This window comes from Tigriopus californicus, chromosome 3 (genome assembly GCF_007210705.1).
Source record: "Tigriopus californicus strain San Diego chromosome 3, Tcal_SD_v2.1, whole genome shotgun sequence".
Lineage (NCBI taxonomy): Eukaryota > Metazoa > Arthropoda > Copepoda > Harpacticoida > Harpacticidae > Tigriopus > Tigriopus californicus.
Genome location: NC_081442.1, coordinates 9,235,968 through 9,249,856, shown reverse-complemented (window position 1 = coordinate 9,249,856; position 13,889 = coordinate 9,235,968). Strand labels below are relative to the sequence as shown.

The 13,889-nt window shown below is 42.6% G+C and overlaps 2 protein-coding genes across 2 annotated transcripts; both read right to left on the bottom strand.

The window, feature by feature from the left end:
- Positions 1-4,459: 4,459 nt before the first annotated feature.
- Positions 4,460-10,331, bottom strand: LOC131878059 (protein Red-like). The gene is made up of 8 exons (XM_059223960.1): positions 10,174-10,331; positions 9,504-10,088; positions 9,245-9,437; positions 8,971-9,172; positions 8,784-8,885; positions 7,999-8,300; positions 7,606-7,910; positions 4,460-4,668 (listed from the first exon to the last, which is right to left on the bottom strand). The coding sequence occupies exons 1-8, from the start codon at positions 10,181-10,183 to the stop codon at positions 4,541-4,543; spliced, it is 1,827 nt and encodes a 608-aa protein (XP_059079943.1). The 5' UTR covers positions 10,184-10,331; the 3' UTR covers positions 4,460-4,540.
- A 684-nt stretch (positions 10,332-11,015) lies between these two features.
- LOC131878060 (large ribosomal subunit protein bL9m-like) lies at positions 11,016-12,176 on the bottom strand. The gene has a single exon (XM_059223961.1). The coding sequence runs from the start codon at positions 11,970-11,972 to the stop codon at positions 11,085-11,087; it is 888 nt and encodes a 295-aa protein (XP_059079944.1). The 5' UTR covers positions 11,973-12,176; the 3' UTR covers positions 11,016-11,084.
- Positions 12,177-13,889: the final 1,713 nt, after the last annotated feature.

Below are 13,889 nucleotides of genomic sequence, written 5' to 3'. Positions count from 1 at the left end.
AAAGCATGCAAACGAACTTTTTTGTTGGACATGTTGTTGTAAACTCCTTTCTTCGGTATCAGCCCTTGGGCACATTTCCCACGTTTCTTGCAAGTCCCTTGCATAGTCCACCAGCTCATGCTGAACTTGAGAGGCCATTGAAGTACTTGTATTCATCGGACATCACATCGTAACCAACTTCCAAAACCTTGCACTTCGGTATGTCCATTTGCCACATGCTGAACAAATATTTCATACAGGGGAAGCGATTCTCTCCCCGTGTGGAGGAACGCGGTGCATCTGTGCTACTGGTAAACTTCTCAGTTCTGACCGGAAAACCTATGAACTTTACGAGCCGCACTGAAACTTACCGTATGCTCATGTTCCTCAAAACAGTCCCATAATCAAGCACACCAAACTTTCCGACGTTTGTTTGCCTTTCTTTAAGTGATAACTTCCCTTATCTTTCTTTCGACGGTGTTCACTGCGTGGATTGATTGGCCAACAAGGTCATTTACGTAGTTCCATAGTCGCAAACAAGATTTCCAAGACATACACGAATCAATTAGAAATCCGTATTAAGCGTCTGTCGCGATTCGAATGAACACAATTGGACTTGTGAAATTAATGGTTGATTGATGATGGTTAGTTCATTGGCAATCTGCCACTAAAATAAGAGACGAACGAATGCAGATCAATTACTTTGTATGAAATGAACTGCACCAGTAAAGCCTGGAATATGAACCAATGGATTTCCCAGAGTGTGTATACCAAGCTCGTGAGCCACCAGTGCAACGTTTGAATGAATGGATATTATTTCACGTGCTTGAGTGAGAAATTGGCGGAAGTTGAGCGTGTTCGACTCGATTTCAGCTCCGACCAAGAAAGATGATGATAATCATTGTTAGTTACAAACTACTCGAAGCAAACGGCATCCTCCTATGAGTGGCAAACGAGGCGCTGAAATGGAAACAACTAGTGTACGATCGAGTTCAGGATTGCAAAATACTGATGGAGCGCATCTCCAACCGCGACACAAGTCAACTATCTATCGATGGCAATAGGTTTGGACGAAAGAATAATTGTAATAGTCTTTGATATAGCCTTGGTTCAAATCTGGAAAGTTGAATCTTGGGATGGTCGACGGGTGAAAACTGTTCGGTCGTTCACTAAAACCAGTCAATGGTGGTTTACAATGCAGGCAAACATATTCGATAAAGATAGGAAGTCGGAGGCAATTTGGAGACGATTGTTGAAATAAATGGCATGTGAATCCCGCCAAGAAAAACAATCATTTATGGCTCGGGTTGCAAGCAACTAGGTTCAAAACTTCTCGACTAATCAGTCTGATTGTTATTCTCCACTTTCAACCTTTCTTAAAGTTCAATTGGTAGGATGATCCGTCTCTAAACACCTTAGTTGGATCTTTTCAAACACAAGCAAAGCCATAAAATCGTGTGCCACGTTAATATTTGAGCAAAAACTCTAATTGAAGTCCCCTTGTTGAGCGAAAAACTGGAGAAAGCCGGTTTTTACCTTGGTCCACTTTCAGACGCTTTTTGTTCCAATCCAATTGGCCCAGTTTGACTCTATGTAACCTCCCACTCACCTTAGAACAAAGCTCCCGAGTCCAGCATTTCTCAAAACCAAAAATGCTACATCGCCCAATCTTCTGGGAATCAATAAATAATTCAGATTCTCAAATTCGATTTAGTCACTTCGCAAAGTTGAGAGCGAGACTTCAACTCGGCTGGTTGAAGAGGGGTGCGAGGAATACGTGCATAACACTCCCTGGTTGGGTTAAAGCAAGGCTTCTAAAAGTTGGTCCGAAGTGGTTGTTGGTTGCCTGACGGTCCTCACCCCATGAAAAGAAGGGGTTGAACCAAATTGATGTTTGAATTATAACGTTCCTCTCCAGATGCTGGGCGAAAAATCCCAAATGTACGAAGGAATTCGCGCCATATCTCGGGTTGAGGTACCACGTTAGGAATGAGGTTCCTCAGCCTCTATCTCTCCTTCTCGAGCCTATTTTTCACGGCGAACAAGAAAAGATGCTTTTTATGTCCACTTTTTGTGCTGGGCATACTCTATTCATCAAGCTGGACGGCACACACGCACACACTCACACACACGAGGAACGGACTGGCTCTCATATCGGCTTTAAGTTATGCCACCATAGAAAAATGAATCCAAGAGAGCCGGCCGGTTCGTCTTTTCGAGAAACATCTAGGACTTCAAAGCATCGTTAGACTTGTTTTTTTATTGTCCTAAATATGAAGCTTTTTTATTGTGCTTTGACAACTGGCTTTAATGTGCGCATCATTCCTGCTTAAAGCAACTATTTTAGAATGTGTTGTAATCTATACATTGCTTTCATGGCAAGAACTTGAGAGAGTATGTAACATCCGACTAAATTCATTGAACTTGTATATTTTATCTAAATGCCAGTATCTAATTAGTACTTCACTCTGCATGCAATTGATTTTAGCGAATGAACTTTGTTGCTCAAGAATGATAACTACAATCATCTTACAGCTATCTAATCTATCTGAAGTCATCGACATAGAAATCTTGGTACACTCTCTATGGCTCCACCTTCTGTCCATCCATTCACCTCGTCCTCTCTTTCTTTCTTTCTTTCTTTTTTTCATTGCTCCTACTAGGATGATGAGCCCTTTACCTCCGAGATACTTTGAATACTGTACTGTACAGCTGTTGACTTGGATCGGACAACAAAAAACTCTAGAGGGCAAAAAATTGTTCTCTGCCCTAAATATCTTGGAGACAAAGAAACACGGCCAAGCGCTCCACATGGCCAAATAATTCTTAATTGTACTAAAGGCTGGCATTAATCGCGACTCAAGGAAATGAGCGAAGTAATAACCAGCCAAAATTTTTGATGTACGATAACGTTTGGAACATAAGAAGGTCTCATTCACTCACTCTTTCGTGACTTCATCGATACTGCTTGAGTTCAAAGGCAGTGAATCAGATTCAATTTTAGTACATTTTTAGTACAACCCATACAGGTACGGACGATTTAATTTCTAGCTCGTTCGGTGGTGTTCTCCGACTCATTTTCCTCAGACACTCAGCAAAGCGACGAGCCTCATGCCAGAAGGGTCCCTTTTAAGTTGCGAGTTATTTATTGGACGGTATTAAATTGAAGCTGTTCAGCCAAAACGGATTCAGATGGACCAGAATCCTTGAATAGACTTAAATAAACCACCCAGGACGAAATGAAAAGAAGGATTAGACTCGTAAAAGTTCGCTGGTCAGAGGGAGGCTTTTAAGCTCTCCGAACTAGCCATTCGCTTGGATAGACACCGAGTTAGAGACATACAGGATTCATGAAATGAGCCTCGTCCAGTGATTCGTCCATCCAGCGAAAGAAGCAGGAAAAAAAGATAAAGAGGAGATGGAGAGCCTACTTGCAATAAGCGTTATGAAGAGAGAAAAAGAGAGAAGCGACAAGCTAAACATTTTCTAGCTCTCGTCAATGGCTCTTTTTGGGTTTTGACTTTTGCCCCCTTTTGGCGAAGCAAAGGAATATTTAGATATCTGTATTCAGATATTTAGCCAAATGAATGGTTTTCGTTCAATTCAATGGCTTATTACGATCACGCAAGGCATTTTCAAATACAACTATCTCTAAATAGAGAATAAAAGATAAGAAATTTTGACATTGTACAACATTGCAACGCGTGGCAAAATGGTACGGTTTAAGGTTAAGAAATATTATTGAAAAGAACTATCTGATGCTCAGTAGCTCAATTTTTGAGTCGTTATCATGTCTATTCTCTAAATATAGTTCTCATAACTTCGGCGGTCGAACTAGCGCTGTCACTCACTCATCAAGCTCAGTCGCGCTCATTATCATTTCAAAAGCATTGACCAAGCCGAGATTTGAGTGAGAGCCTCTCATCAGCATCATATAATTTACATCTTCGTCTTTCACGCCAAACCCCTAGGAAAAATTTACACTAATAGACTTTATCGCCTTTTGCTCCATTTGCAAAAGCAGATAAAAATCGAGGTTTCTCGCTTAAATAAATTGGCAATCCTTTACATCCCTGACACCACATTGCTCAATTGCCCTTCTCGCAGGTGTCTTTTCGACTGGGTTTCAATGTAAAAGTGTAGCATCTTTTTGGAAATCCATTCCATTTAACAATTTGGGCCTCTTTTCCGTTTGATGAATGGTCCGTTTGGTGAACGCGTGGTCGTCCATTATAAAGGAGAAACGAAGGGGGCGCGAGCAAATAAATTTCGAACAGAAATGAAATACGAGCGAGATGATATGGGTCCCTTGGAGTCGCATACTCCATCATGCAAATTGTCCGCTATTTCAGGCCAATTTTCCTCCGATGACGACCAATTGAGCCGAATCATGAGCACTCGTAACTCGCTTGTTGACAATGTTATTAAATATGAGTAAATGGCAGTAATTATCTTCCGACCGAAACTTTCCCCAAACACGTTTTATTATGAGCCACGAATCAAAGTTTATTAAGCTTCAAGACAAACATAACATTGCGGTTTAGATCTTACGAACGAATCTTTATTCGAGTCGAGGCTTTTTCGGGCCTGAGGTTTTTCGCTTGTCGATGAGGGCAGAGATTTGGTTCCACTCCCGGTCCAATTTGGCCTTCTCATTCTTGGGACCGACTTTGCCACGCGTTTTTCGACCTAAATGACGCCAAGAGATGAATGAACTTGAACCATAATCCTTTGTGAGTAAATGATATGATTTTGCCGGTGTTTTGACAAATGACATTTGAAATTTCCTGTTCAGAGTATAATCTACAAATTGCTCTAAAGATTTTGGCATTAGCCATAGCATATGTATTTATCGTGGGTTTTTAATTTTCCCGTTTAAAGAATAACTAGGAAAAGTTCGAAACTGAGCCCATTTCGAAAATAACCAGTACTTCATCCGTGAACAATAAGTGGTTTGCTAGCAATAGTCATCCAATTCTTTAAAAAGACTTTATCTCTTGAGTATTCCCAAGCTACACGTACCTCTGAATGGACATGGGTATAACTAAGAATCAGCAGCCGCTATTTATTTATTTATTTTTTCTTATTTCATTTCCAAACAAAATCCCTATCAGGATTTGACATTGTTTTTATTTTGTCTAGTAGTTAACCAATCCAAACTAATTGGTATCAAATATTTTCACTTTTCTAATCACCAAACATTGCTGGTGCGTTCTCAATCATACAGCATAAAAACTCCTGTAAAATGATGATTTACATGCCATAATCACTCCGAATTTTACCCATAGAGAATTTGAAACGTCTCACAGAAAAGTTTATGGGCGCTTCATTGTGTCACAGTACTTGGGCAACCAATAGTTCATTGAATAATCTTTTGATAAAGGTTCTCGTTTCTATGCTTTTTTGCCCGCACCTAGACGAAGCAGAGGGCGCTTCCTCCGCCCAATGAAAAAGACCATTCAGTTGATTGGGTTAAAATCTGTCCATTTTTATCCCTACCAGCTTCGTCCAGACGGTGGTTAAATTCCCTAAAGAAGTTTTTGAAATGTCCAAACAAAGTAAGGCATTTTCTAGTTCGCAAATAATAAGGAAAAAGTTTTATTTTTGCTTTCAGCAGTTTTAGAGCAAATTAAAAATGTACATGCCTCAAAAACAGTTTTAAAAACATAGGTTGAAAAACCTAGTTGATGGGAATTATGAACACATTTGCTTACCCTTTGAATATAGATTAGCATTTAATCTATTTCCTGTTACTGAACTACAGGATCTTGATCAATGGTCCTGTTTGTGTGTTCATCAGATTTCGAAAACACACAAGCAAAATAATTTTTCAGGTTAAATTAACTTTTCAATTATTTTGGTCATTTTTTGGCAAAAGAATTATTTCATGAATTTTAACCATAAAACAACCTAAAACCAAGAATTTTCGGGGTAATTGAAGGGTTTTGGGTCATTTTAGGGGAAAACTAGGAGAAATACCGGGTGTGGGTGTCAAAAAAATTGGGTCCCCGCTCAAAGATTTGTTTGACATGAAACCTCAAGCTTTCACTAAGAGGAAGTGTTGAGCACATACGTACAGTAGAGTCAAACACATACAATAGTGTCATACTGCCATGATCTAATTTTAACCTTAAGGCGGGTAGTAACCCTCCCATCGTTTGCCACCAAAAGAATGTTCTAAAATGCAATTGCGAGCAGTCTTAATGTCAGAACCAAAACTATGGGCCTGCTGAAGACGGGCAAGACGCCTAAGGAGGTGGGTGAGCCTTTCTGTGTCCATCCTCAAACCTTTGCTAAGAGGAGAGAGAACTTCATCCAAGTACAGCGATGATTCCCTTTATACAAAAAAATCCAGACCGATGGCAAAGATGTGGGATTGCACTGAGCCCATAGAGCAAGAAGATCGTGAAAAATATTATTCAAGCAATTTTTACCTTAAATATCATACTAATACTTGAATATCCAAACAAGTAAAACACCATTTATACCTTTTTAAAACTTATTTTTACGTTTTCGGAACTTATTTTGGCTGATTTTCGTAACTTAAAAAACAACTACTTTGACCAAAATCACGAACTTTTTTCCGACCCCTAGCTATGTATCATCACTAGATCTAAGAAAAAAGGTAAAAAACCTAAAAACAAAGTTTCATTTTTGCTTTTTCGGCCAAATTAAGGTCAAATTACCTATACCGTCGTTCTTATGGAAAAATACGTATTCCTTGTACAATTAAACTTCGATTTGACCAACATCGATTTAACGATATTTTTGCTACATAGCAAATACTGCCTTTACTTCATAGGAAATCGAAGTTCGACTGTACTTTTGTTAGATGTTTTTCATGTTCACCTGCTAAATAAAGACGTGAAAGATACAGAGGCAGTCCTTGTACGCGATGGGAGCAATTTGCCTAGAGTAGAGGGGTCCCTTCTGCTAATGCACGGAACCTAAAGTATTGCTCCCTGGTAAGCGTTGATGTAGATTTCTAATGCTCCTGCTACAATTACTGTACATGCTTACAGAGCAAACTCTCAGCCTTGCTCCTAGCATCGCGTCTAATGGTGAACACGTACGTCCCGACACTAAATTAATGAACACGAATAAAACGTCTCACTTGAACAACAAAGCAATGTACCGGTGAAAAGCATTAATTTCAATAAATGTTTTCAATCGATACCACAAATATAAAATTTACAAGGTAGGAGCAAATTTGTCCTCTTCGCCTTGGTCCGTAACGAAGGGCTTGACCAAAAAAAGCTGTGTCTTCAAAAACTTTGACGGCCTTTAATATCGTAGAGTAGGTTTAGATCTCAAGCGAGAGTGGCATTTTCGTGGCGCTCTCATGACTTACAGAACAAGCTTCTCCACTCAGAGCTTGTCCTTCATGAATACAATGTTTTCCCAAGAAACTAAGAATTCGCTAAAAACTTTTTAGAAAATTGAGTTCTATGTTTGGTTTCTCTGGACAAGAAATGGGCTCAACAGAATTATTGGTTCTAGAAATAATATGCCAATAAAAGAACAAGAGTCACCCCTTCAGACAACGAAGGATCTAAATCGGATTGTAATACATGTGTTGCCATTTCAACCTTTCATTTCCTATTAAGCGTTCGATGTATTCCCTACCTTCAGTCATTTTCACGCCATATTGGAAAGCGGCTTTAGGCAAAGCCTCTTGCTTGGACTTGTACTCGGCGTATTCCTCGGCCGTGTCAAAGTCCCATCGCCCCACGGGCCCTTTTTTGTTGCCTAGGTCCATTTTTGAGTAGTCGGCCTCATCGTCACTGTCATCGATAGCATCATTCATCTCCTCCAAACCCGGATAACACTCGGCATAACCATCGTAGTTGGTTTCCAAACCAACGCCGCCTTTGGCGGCATCCACTTTCCGCTTGCTTTTGTCACGTTCTCGTTCGCCTAATTTTCGGATGCTAGCACAAATAAGAAATATGTCATCAAACACTCACATTCCTGGATACAAAAAAAAAACATGAAAAACATATCACTTCTGACACGCACTAATCTTTGTCCTGATGGGTCAATCCACCTTTGAAGTTTTCGGTCTCCTCCTCTTCGTTGGGGTCTTTTTCGAAGTAGTTTCGTTTGCCGTCGCGCTCTCGGCCTCCTCGATCTTCGGGACGATCCCGGTCTCGATCTCGACCTCTCTCTCGCTCACGGTCGCGTCGATCTCGGCCTCCACGGTCCCGATCACGACGATCTCGATCTCGATGACGATCGTCTCTATGATCTTTCCGTTTTCGGGTGTCTGCCACATAATCACCGACATCGTCATAAATAGGCAAATTAGCGGCAGAAGCGGCCTGAAACAGCATGAATCAATGTCAATAAGGAATTTCACCCCTGTTCGTCCATGACCTGCAACTGTCTTCTTTGCGGTGAACACCTCCACACTTAATATTCCCTTTACTTTTGCAACCATAATGATGTCTAACACATCGCAATAAAACAACATATAAATATCCAGATCAGCAACAACGATTAGAATTGCTGGAAGAGACCAAAGCCATGGCGACACCAAAATCTTGGCAACTGATCCGGATGATCTGATTTCCAGTAATTGAAAGCCCTTGTGGCCAATTAGGAAAGTGAAGGATACAATTTAGCTACAAAGTGAGCTTGGCAAATAGTATTGGATTTACAAGAAGTCACGGGTTATTGGATGAGGAGGGAATGTACTCTACTAGAACCGAGACCAAATATACCCGAATCTTTTTTTTCTTCTCCACATTCCAGAAATGTTCTTGGTTCGCAACAACCAAGCAATTATTAGTACATGAATTTACCTGTTGGGCTCGCATCTCTTTGAGTTCTTCTTTATCCATTTGGATGAGTTTGTCTTTCTTTTTCTTCTTGTTCGACTTTCCAGCTCTCAAATAGGACAGAATCTAAAACGCAAACATTTGAAATTCGTCAATAACTTTCGCTTTTCCAATTGATCTTTTATCTCATTCCAATGCCATGAACTTCAACCTGAGTTAACTTGTTGATGACGATATCGTTGGTGGAGAGTGTGGTTTGATTAGCCACCGTGCCTTCAACATCAGCCTTACTCCGAATAGTTGTGGTAGGAATATCGCTCTCCCCAAAATCTTCCTCCAAATCCATGACGTACGCCATTCGACCCGGGAAGAATAACTCGTTGCTCTTGGGGTAATTCGGATTGAACAAGGACCTACACACAAATCCGAAAAGACGGCGTCATTCTCACCGCTATACTGGTACTTCCACGCCTCAGCTACTTTACCTGACAATATTCTTGCCCATGGCCGTACGACACTGACTTTGGAGCTCATCCTCAGGATGGGCCAATTTACCAATGGCCGCCTCTTCTTTCTTCTCTTCTTCCACATCTTCTACGGGTTCAACTTTAACTGGACCTTCGGTTTCTCGATTGGCAATCTCGCTACGGACCTTTTGCAACAAAGCGAAATCCAAACCTAACCCAGAAAACCAATCATTGACCTCATCTTTGAACAGCCTGATGATCGAACGGGCTTTCTTACCTTTCACCAAATGAGTATGTTCCATGTCACCACCCAAGAATTTGGATTCGTGAATCTTTTGTCGTCGGGCTTCAGCCGCATCGAACGAGCTCTTAAAATCCGGTCCCACCGCCCGATACCCACTGGTCGACGAGGCGATTTCATCGTTAACCGGAGCCATAGCCCCTTCCAGTCCCGCGGCCCCTTCCTCTGACCCCACTACCCCGCCCACTCCCACGCCTCCCTCCCGTCGCTCTTTAGCTCGGTCTCTATACTTAGCCGCTAACAAGGCCAATTGGTCGTCCTCTTCCTTTTTTAACTTGGCGTAATAGGATTTCTTCTTCTTGCGATTTTCGGCTTTCTCATTATTGGAAGACACTTTTTGAGCCGGACGAGGGGCGGCCCCCGCGGCTCCTCCACCCCGCACCGGGGTGGCCATCATGCCCGAGCCCAAGGTGGGCGTGGCACCCACGGACGATGTGCTGCCACTCCCACCCCGGGGTGTCATCATAAGCTTCCTGAAATCTTCATTGGTCATGCGTTGAGAGGCGGGCTCATGACGATGACCACTCCCGTGGAGCTCAGAACCCGGCGCCAAGAACTCGTCTGAGGAAACAAAATCAAGACTTGTCACTAGGGAACGGAGCGATTAAAGGCCTAGGCCCAGCTCCATCCCATTAGGAGGACTTACGTTCGGGCATGACGAGAGCTTGGACTCCCCGAGATCGAGATAGGATGCCAAACGATGACCTCTGTTGGATGATGTTGTTATGGATTCAGATTGAGATTTGTGCCCTAGTACTCCAAAAGATACAGACCAAAGACCCCAAAGACGAGCTGAGCTCAAAGGGTGACCAAAAGAAACTGCTTGGGTTCGTCGACAGAAGCGCTATTTAAGGCTGAAATGGGGATGAATCTACTTTTCCGACTTGTCGAGCCTCGGAACTGACGAACGAATTTCAAATAGTTGTCATCTACTTTGGTTGTTAAGTTTCGAACGTTTCGGGTTGGGCTATTTGTACATAATCGAGCCCTGGTAAAATTTGTTTGGAGCACCTGGATCTTTATTTATTGACTTCTTCAGTGTTGCCAAAAGATTTCCCTGATAATTAAGTTTTCATCGGTGCCTTGACAACCTGGCCAAACGTCCGGGTTCCATTGAAATTTTCGCCTGTCGGAGCCAATGAAATCGCCCTCAATCATGATAGACTAGGTTAGATTGACAGCTTAAATTAGTATTGTAATACAGGGTTATGTTCACAGCTTATGTTAGCTACTACGCGGAACTAAATTATCGTTTTTCTAGTCCAAATAATTGTAAAAATGCCGCTATAACCATATTTGGTAGTTCGTTAAATCGTTTCCTGCTTGCTGTCTGGGGATTAAAAGTTCCAAATGTACGGCCCCCATAAATTGGGCCAAACATTCCCTAAATCAGAACTTGGCATAAGTGGGACAGAGTAGCTTGAAATTCCGTGCCTTTCTGACCCGCCAGCCTCTTAGCGCTTGGTCTCTCCCAGAGAATATTCAAAGTGGCATAGACATATTTGGTTTATGTGCAAAAAGCTAAGATCAATGAGAGAATGAATGAATAGTTTGCCCTTAAGATTCAGGCGGGATCAGACTCCTCAACCGGGCTTGCCTTCGTTCCGCCCACTGTTGGTACTGGGTCAAAATGGGCCGAAAGCCCTCCTTTTCGGCAGTCTTTTGGCTAATCGGAGGTCTGGGTAGCATGGCCAAGGCCTCGCGCTGCTCCTCAAATAAAGGCTCCCGAAAGCGATGTTGCCAACCCAGTTCACGGTTGGCCTTGGCGTCTTCGGGATTGAGGTGATGAATAACCACGCGCACGGGCACACGTTCCACGCCATTGATCGTGACATGGATCAAAAACTCTTTGCCTTGTTTATCCGGATCCGGTCCGGAAATGGGCGTGTCCGGCAGTTCGATCACCTCAATGGGCACCTGGAACTGGATGCGACGAAAAGCACAGTGAACAATCTCCGGCGTGACCGTCCAAGGGTTCTCGTGATGGAGCGATAGCGGCAGGGGCGTATGGAGCAAGGTCCGCATGGTGGCCCGCCCTCGGACCGTACTCATAACCAACTGATCTTCCGGAATAACTCCGGGACCGAAATCAGCGATATTTTCCGGCCGCGCGTACACGGCCAATCCCGGCAAAATAAGCTCCTGGCGGGCGATATTGGGGTTGCGGACGGTCAGAATCTGTCCCCGAGGCCCGTAGCCGAGCACGTCGGTCAACATGAGCACCTGAACCGGCAAACCGGGCTGTTTAACCCGCTCAGCCCGAAAGATCATGTCCTTTTGATGAAAGTTCTCAGACTGTTCGTTCAATTGTTCGGCCGTGGGTCTTTCGGCCGGATGACGGGGAGGGAGGGAGGTGCGGGTCAGCTTCCAGTAGGAGCGAGAGGACACGGAACAGGCGGGGCGGGACCAGCGGCTGAGCGTGCGAGCGGTGGCGGAGGCCAACATGATGGCGGAAACGCGAGAAGGCGAGAAGGCGACAGAGCGGAGGCCGAACACCGCTCACCAGACGACACCCGTGCCGATTTCAACAGAATGGGAAGGCTGTTAGAATTGGGGTTGTTTATTTACGAAGGCTGTGAAAGACCACCAACACATGGCCTTTAAAGTATGCGCCATGGTGACCACCTGGTCTTAACCCCAAAGAGTCAACTTAGGCCAGGGAGTGCCGATTTTCGAGCTTAAAGCTTGGTTTTGAACCGAAACTAGAAATAGAACTAAAAAAAATGTGGTAAGTTAGTGATTATTTGAATACGATTGCTATGCCGATTAGTGTGAGGCAGGGAAGGAATACATGTGAGAGGTCAACTTAAATAATCTTTTGTTTTGGAAACCATCATGGGTGGAGGTTTCGATCTAGATTTTTGAAAGCACCTGAAAAAAAGATCTCGAAGTACTTTCAAAAGAAGCAAAAAGACGACGAAGTATTCAAAGGGCGTTGCTACCGCCTAGTCGCGTTATTTTGTGTTCAGAATTTTGGATGTGTTATGCATGGCCCAATTCAATCACCATGATCTTCAGGCCTGCTGGGCTCTGAAATCGAGCCAGATTTTCGGGTCAGCTATGATGTGGGCAAATAACTTTGGTCGCAGCGAAATTTGCTACTTAGTTTTTGTATCATGTCTTTTTCACAGCCACTGCAGTTGATAGAGGGAAGGTAATCGACCGATTTGAAAAAAATATTAGGTGCTATTCATTAGATTCATACGTCAGTGTTCCATTCTCATTCTGCCGAAGGCTTAAATCTTTTATTCTATGTATTGAAAGTGCATATATCTGAGACACAGCTACACATATTAAGCTAAACCAACGCTCTCTAAGCTATTAAACGAAGGGAGAAAGACCTGGAGATATGGTTAACGCAATTTCCTAGCATAAGAGAAGTCCCTGGTTCGATCCTCCCCCAGACCTTCCTCAAGGAAACTTTTAGACACTTACCACACCGAATGATGGAGAACCAATTTGGTATGCTCTCTAGTATGGACTAGGAATAACATTAGGATGATGTGATGGCTAGCTTTGCTGGCCGGGCGAGGTTCACCCCTCCGACCCTAGCACCCAAAATACCAAAATTGCAACAAAAAAAACACTCAAATTGCAAAGATTTGCACACAAGTATGTGGGGCTATTTCTTGAACAAAGGGCTGGATTAAATATTGGTGACATTCAATCTGAATAACAGGGATGTCCAGGTAATGCAATCTAAATTGACGAAAAATGCAATTCAAAATTCAGCAAAGAGGGCAAAAATGCAAAAAGTAAAATAAGCAAGCAATTTGAAATAAAATAGTGGGAACTGCAAAAATCGTCAAAAGGATAAATGAGGTGAAACTGTTTCATTATTGACTATGAAGATGCAAGCTCTTTCAAGACAATTGCGTTTGAATAATTTATATTTGCAAAATTTCAATAGGGCTATGGCGGCAAACCAGATACAGACTGGAGGACTAGATCATTACTAGACCGCGAAATAAAGTTAAGGCCTTAAAAAATTCTGTATCTTTTTTGGCCTATTTGGCCGTAAAAATACATTTAGAACAATTTTCACGGTTTGTCATTTGGGTCCTTATCTGCTTCGTTCTTGATTTGTTGGGGACCTTTTTAATAAGCCCCATACAGCATGACTAGAACACGAATTCAATTCCTCAACCAGAAGGTTTAAACAATATTTTTGGGCTTCGGTTTCAGCGATTTTGCTAACCACTGCAAGGACCCTTTGTACAATTACAATCAGCCATAGTGCTTTGTCTAGATTTTACCACTTATACTGGTGTAGCCGAGTAGTCTAAGAGATAGCGTGAACAAGGCAAGAATTTCTCTCCCCAGGTGTCATGGGAACAAACTACAGTGCCAGAAGTAACCCTA

Bases quoted from the DNA above. Each gene is read 5' to 3' on its own strand.
- LOC131878059 (XM_059223960.1), bottom strand. The intron at 7,911-7,998 runs GTGCGTGTCAGA...TATTTGTGCTAG, and splicing joins ACCCATCAGGACAAAGATTA to CATCCGAAAATTAGGCGAAC. The intron at 4,669-7,605 runs GTAGGGAATACA...GGCGTCATTTAG, and splicing joins TGGCGTGAAAATGACTGAAG to GTCGAAAAACGCGTGGCAAA.
- LOC131878060 (XM_059223961.1), bottom strand. From the start codon at position 11,972: ATGTTGGCCTCCGCCACCGCTCGCACGCTCAGCCGCTGGTCCCGCCCC.